This window comes from Melopsittacus undulatus, chromosome 10, assembly GCF_012275295.1.
Source record: "Melopsittacus undulatus isolate bMelUnd1 chromosome 10, bMelUnd1.mat.Z, whole genome shotgun sequence".
In the NCBI taxonomy this organism is placed as follows: domain Eukaryota; kingdom Metazoa; phylum Chordata; class Aves; order Psittaciformes; family Psittaculidae; genus Melopsittacus; species Melopsittacus undulatus.
The window spans coordinates 27917956-27924549 of NC_047536.1; the positions used below are offsets into that span (position 1 = coordinate 27917956).

At 40.5% G+C, this 6594-nt stretch overlaps 1 protein-coding gene across 1 annotated transcript in view; it reads left to right on the forward strand.

Moving 5' to 3' along the window:
• Positions 1–6384, forward strand: part of ATP9A (ATPase phospholipid transporting 9A (putative)) — a 62226-nt gene extending 55842 nt beyond the window's left edge. Inside the window, exons 27-28 of the mRNA XM_034066761.1 lie at positions 733–936; positions 1738–6384. Coding sequence (XP_033922652.1) covers positions 733–936; positions 1738–1874 — 341 coding nt within the window. The 3' untranslated portion in view covers positions 1875–6384. The remainder of the gene's footprint in view (positions 1–732; positions 937–1737) is intronic.
• The last annotated feature ends 210 nt before the right edge of the window (positions 6385–6594 follow it).

Consider the following 6594-nt stretch of genomic DNA (forward strand, 5'->3'; position numbering starts at 1 on the left):
AAACTTTGGAAAGTTCACAGCTGGATTTGAACCTTGTGGCTCAAGCTCTGGTCACTTGCAGGTTTTCCCTTCCGAAACGAGCCTAGTGTGATGGATGTTGGTGCGGATTACTCATGCTGCTAACATGAGTTATTTGTGCAGGTGGCCGTGCGGAGTGTTGTGAGCATTCCCTGGCCAGCCAGAATAGGAGCATGAAACAATGCATCATTAACAGTGCTTTAATATGTGCTCCTTTTAGGGGGAGGTGTAAAGAGGAGAGATCTTGGCCAAAGTAGTACAAAGAGAGGCTAACTTGTATCCACTGAGCTTTTCAACACCTTGCTTCCATCTGGACGCTGAGGCAATGCAGTAGGTTTTAGAAGTATTTAATATCTTTTAGCTTCTGGGTAGTGACCAACTCCTTTTCTGGGAGAAAGATAGAGTTTTGGGATGTTCGAAATCTGCAGCTGCCAAAATAAGTGTGTATTAATTTCCTATCTCCATGTGTCTGTGAATATGATAGACTGTTATAAAAGTCTGGGTACCTCTGCTGTAACTTTTCCCTGTCTTCTCATCAGTTCTGTCTCCTAAATAGTAACTGATTTGTTGTCATTACATTAATCAGATTTCATGAAAAACAGTCCCAAAACATGTCTATGTTTCAGCCTTTCCAAGACCTAAGGGTTTTACAGAGGGCTTTAGAGCTTAAGCTGGTGTTTGAATAAAATACCCAAATGTTCCATTCCCTTGCAGGCAGCATCATCATGTATGGAGCACTCCTTCTCTTTGAATCTGAATTTGTCCATATTGTTGCTATTTCCTTCACTTCCTTGATTCTCACCGAGTTATTGATGGTGGCATTGACGATCCAAACATGGCACTGGCTCATGATAGTGGCTGAGCTGCTTAGTCTCTCCTGCTACATAGCTTCTCTGGTCTTCCTACATGAGTTTATTGGTAAGGTTAAATGCATTTTCTTTAATCAGTTAGTTTATAACTTGACTAGTAACAGGACTGTAAGGAGCTGAATTGACCTTTAAGGCTGATTATGAAGCCAAAAATAATTACAATGACAGTATTTTGGACCTGAGTAAGCTGCATTATTTGAATGCTCTTTAAAGGCATTTTATGTTTTTTTCTCACAGCAAAATGCTGCAGGAGGTAAAGGTGGTCAGTAGAGTATGTGCTGCCCAGTGAATATCATCTGTACTTTCAGAGCTCCACCACATATCAGCTGTCATATATGACAGTGTTCTTTAGTTATGGGACTACAGATTGAAACCTCTGTTGCTGGTTTGAAAGATCTCATCTTTTAACTGGGTGAAGGAACTGCCTTCTAAAACTTATTTTGTTTCCTTCATTGGAGCCCCTCTCTTGTGGGTTCAGTTGTTGGTTGGTGGGGCTTTTTTAGTTGCCTGAAATAGAGCTAATCCTTTTCCCTGGCTAAAAGCAAAGGGTGACAAATTCCAGCTTCCCCCAGTAGCTGTCTAGTTGCAAATACCAGATCCATAGGGTTTCTTCCAGTGTTCATGCAGGAACCACAAGATGTCACTGCTTCCTCCATAAAGCTCTTTGCTAACACTGAGGACAATGAGGATAATCTTGCAATGGGCTAGATCTGCATCTTTTGCATGTGGGTATACCAGCTTCATTTTGAACAATGCTTCAACTATCTTTGCAAAGATTCTGAAGTATTATAACCTATTCCCAGGATGTACTTCCCATCTTCCTTGACTTTGTGCTCTTTTCTTTATGCAGATGTTTACTTCATTGCGACTTTGTCATTCTTGTGGAAAGTCACAGTCATCACTCTGGTGAGCTGTCTTCCCCTCTACGTCCTCAAGTACCTGAGACGAAGGTTTTCTCCCCCCAGCTATTCGAAGCTCACGTCTTAGGGCTGCTCTCCTTGCACACCAGAGACAAATATTGCACATGGCTGAGAGACAAAATCATGTAGTTGTTACTATAATGAATACGTCTGATATTTGCATAAGGATCATGTGGTAATCTCTATTACATGCTGCTTTATTGAAAAAGACTTCACAACTGCTGTGAACGGAAACCTAATGATAAAAGGGAGTTTTCTGAGGGTGGAGGCACTTGTTAGTTCATCCAGTCCTTACTGCTTTTGTTCAACCTAACTGGGGTCAAATGCATGTAACTGTGATGATGATGAGCTTCTCATGCATGGTTAAAAGTATCTGAAAGCTGCTATCTGACCTCGGAATTCACATTTGAGAAACTTGTTCCTTTTTTAAGTATCTGTGCTGTTCCTTGCATTGTGTTATTTTATATTATTTATCTTTTTGGTTCAAGTAGTTACATTCTTCTTACATCTTGGAAATCCCTTAATGTAGGTGCCACACTATACTGCTGACAGCTGATTCCTAATTTATGGCATGCTGTTTCCATAATGGGGCTCCAGCATGTCGGATCTACACACACTTGAGAATCTGAGCGTGTTTGGGATCTTCCTTCAGTTGAAATGTGGTCACCCTAGTGATTCTGGAGGTATACATGCATTAATAAATACAGAGAAATGATAGTCCAAAATGAAGAAACTCAGTTTTGTTTAGTTTTTGTGCTTCCTGTTAAAAGGAGCTGGTGACATAATAGCTTTACTTGGTGTTTATTTGTATAGGAGAAAATTATCTAAACTAAGACAAATCCTCTTTGGGAAAGAAACTTGCAGTTGATCAGACTTGAAATGTGTTGACAACGTGAGAAGAGACTTGTACTGTTCTGCAGACAATGTGGCAGTCGTGTCTTGAATCCTTGGAGACTGAAAGGAGAGGTCACAGAGCTGCTACTCCTCACAGCTACATGAAATCTGTTTCCTGTTAGGGTGAAGCTGCAAAGATGAGCTGCAAATAAGCTGAGGCACTCCTAGGTGGATGTTGTTCATGACATACTCCCTGCAGAGAGGCAGGTTTTTACTTGCTTTGCAGTTTTGCACTTGCTTTGCTCTAAAAACTGAACTTGAATCACAGAAGTGAGATTCATACATAGGTATTAAGCTCATGTACAGAGCAATTTTATGAATTTATTGTTCATTTTCAAAATTAAACTCGGTGAGTTCTGTTTATAATAAGCTTTGGTCCACACTATAATACCATAAGGAGAGCAACACGTATGTAGGCTGCTCAGGAGGACAGAGATATGGGAGCCTTTTGCAGTTGGTCCCATGCATCAAACATGTATGAGCTCTTAGTGGCAGACATCCTCATCTAAGGGCTGTTTAGTCTGTGCTAAATTAGTTGCTTGCCGTCTCATTCCCACATCATAAAAAACACTGTTGGAGCTGGCACTGTTTGGCACCGTTGTTGGTTGACTGCATGGAGGGACCAGGGATGGCAGAGCCCAGGGCCTGATCTCTCCTCTCCTTTCTCAAGGCAGCTCTTCCAGGCCAGGACAGTCACGCTGGGGTGAGGAGCCGAAGCTCCATGGTCGTCTGTGTGCCATGCTGAACCCTTTAATGGGCTGCCAGCTTCCATTGCTATTGCTACAGGCACTCCACTGTCGCAAGCAGCACAATGCTGCATTAAAAAGCCTGATGTGAAAATCTGTGGAAAATGGGATTGTTGTTTTAAAAGAGCTGGAGTCTATGTTGACCCAGAGTGTGTATGGCTTGAATTTTCAGATCTAAGATAGCCGTGGTTTATGTGGTCAATGTGTGGTAATTGCTCCAGGGGATGTTTTGCAGAACCTGACCTGCCTTCCTTGATCTTGGATCCTGTGAGTAAATATCAAAGAGGAGGGGAAGCGAGTTCCAGAAGGTTTAGAGACAAATTAGATGTGCTTCTTAATGTGCGTGGCTCAGGGTTAGAGGAAGGTACAAGTCCGTATGACCTTGTTGTTGTTTCATGTAGTGGAAGCCCTCCTAATTCAGAAAATTGTTTCAAAATCCTTCAGGAGTAAGAACAGCAAATGCTCTGTAATCTTAACTCACTGGTTTTTCTTTTGTGCCACTCTTCTGATAGGTGCTTGTCTGAAGTCCTGATACATAGCAACCACCTTCAGAAACAACTTATAGGCTAAGGAAAGCTAATTCTTAGTATTGACTTTTGTATAAATTTTGCCTTTTGTCTTCTTCCCACTCCTAAAAATGACAACAAGCATTTCTACTTGATACACATGTTCATGTGGGCCCCAGAAGTCCAATATTCCCAGTGCTTTGTCTCACAGAGGAAAAGCCGTGCCTGGACAGCCCATTTGCTTGGGGAGCTGGGCTAGCAGCCTTTTGTGAATTATGCCACTTTGCCAAAAAGATACTTAATGTTGTCTTTAGTATGACTTGCTCCAGCTCCAGGATAGTGTCAGCCATGCAGGTGTTCTGGAGTTCCTCAGTCAGCATTTGGTTTAAGCAGATTTAAATACAAGAATCAAGAATTTCTTTTGGCCACTCCTTGTGGCTAAGAAGTCAATTCCTTGACTGTTGGCAGACACATTGCAGTACACATCTTTGTAAAGCCCTGTCCCTATCCAGTGTGTATTAGGAGTTAAATGTCCTGCAAGAATAACAGTGCCATGCTACTGTATGTAAATATTTGAGACGTATATATGGTAGAATTCACTGTTTCCTGAAGTCAATACAGTTTACACTGAGTGGACCATATTTGCAAAACATTAGCTTACACCAAGAAAGGGAGAGAATTGTGATTTCACATATTTATTGAATCATAACTTTAAAAAGGAACTCATATTTAGTGAATTAGTAGTAATGTATAGCTGTGTTCTGGGGTGCGAATGTTCCTTTGCAGGTAGTTTTTTGCACAAGGTTGTAAATCCAGGAGGTAATTTCTGTCTGGGTGTACACTGCATCTTTTTAAAGCAATTGGAAAATTGAAACTGCCATTTAACAAACAGCAGGAAAGAGGAATGGTTGGTGTATTTTTCAAGTTTAGCACTTTATGTCTGCAATCTATTTCTCTTAAGTTATTTAAGAAATGTTTTTAAAAGTAAAGTTTAATACATATGTTCATACTTACTGTACATTTGAATAAATGGATTCTCTGCTGGAAGTGTAATCTTTTTCTTATAGTAAGCTCCTAATTTGTGCTTTTTGGGAGTGAAACATTGCTTTCTTCTATGTAGTATCTTGTTTGTAGACTTACTTAGTATTCTTCCTATTCCTTTTTTTGTTCTGGTTTATGTACTGTAAAAGTTCATGTAACCTATGTGCTTTGGAACTATGCTCCAAGTGATGCTATAGGATAGCAGTGTATGGCTCTCTTGCTTCCCATGGATGCTTAGGGAAGCCCACACTCCGTGCTGTGCTGCTGCAGTGGTTAGCTATCGTGGAGGTTTTGTGACATGCACTGTTTTCTTCTTGCATCTCAGCAGTAATTCAGATGTGTTGTAACCCTCTTGATTTTTTTTCCTTTAACTTTTATTTATTTCCTCCATAGAGCTTGTTCTGTCTATCTTGCAAACATTCATTTTGCTCAGCTTATAGTGCAACTGAAACGCAACATTCTTTGTTCAACAGCAGCAGCTTAAATCTCTGCAGGGTCTTACCAGAACTGGGCTGAGGAGTGATAAGTGACATCTCTGGTGTCCCCTTGGTGTTGAGAACTACATGATGTGTAGAACTACAGCTGTGGCTGGACCAAACCAAAGTAGCACCAAAGATGTTGTTTTAATGTGGTCTACTGAACTGTCACAACCAACACTATGACAACCTCATCCTCTGCAATTGCTGAGGAAGAATTTGCTATAGTTGAGCTGTTCGTCAGGGAGGCCCAGAACATTAGATTTGTGAAACCCTAAAGCTTGTCTTCTGGGTTTGTCTTTTAAAGAAAGCTGCTGCACCATATGATGCATCGTAAATCCTTGGTTTGCAGAAGCAGTGCTCTAAACCAGGTATGTGAGCTGCTACTGCCTGCAGCTCACCATCACAAGTTCTTTGGACACAACTGTTTGGATGGGATTCGACTCATCTCCGCAGTTGCTAGTGCCAGTCCAGTGCCCATTAAAATCTTCAGTGTGAGCTGAATGAGCTTTCGTTTATTATTAGTTATTTCATAATTAATAAACTCTGATTTGCATGAGATCCTGGGTTCTACAGCTTTGCCAATATGGTCCATTACTACTGCCTACTACAACCCGTGTACTTATATGCCTTTGAGAACATTTTTAATTGTTACAACTGTTAAAAAATATTAAGTTAATTTCATTTTTAATTGGGGAAATGGATTATGGTGTCAAAATTATATTTACTGTGATGCCAATGTTTTGTACCTGTCATCTAGTTAAACAATGTGTATATACTCTTGATTCAAGAGAAATATGAATGCCAATTATTTATTGTTCTGTGGAGTTATATGTTGCAGATGTGTAAGATCTTAAAAGGGAATGTTGTAAAACAAGGTGGTAAAATAAATTTTATGCAACTTCTTTACTTCATCCATATGCACCATGTATGACGCACCTGAGTTAGTCCTGGCATGATCAGTCCAAGCTGTCTGTAGACAGAATTGTAAGTACATAGGTCAGGTTGCACTGTGGCCCATTAACTTCTCTATGTGGGGAATGGGTATCTGGGAAATGATCAGTGCTTTCTGCTGATCAGTGTAGACCTGCTTCATTAAATTCTTTGCTATAAATAGTTTCCTA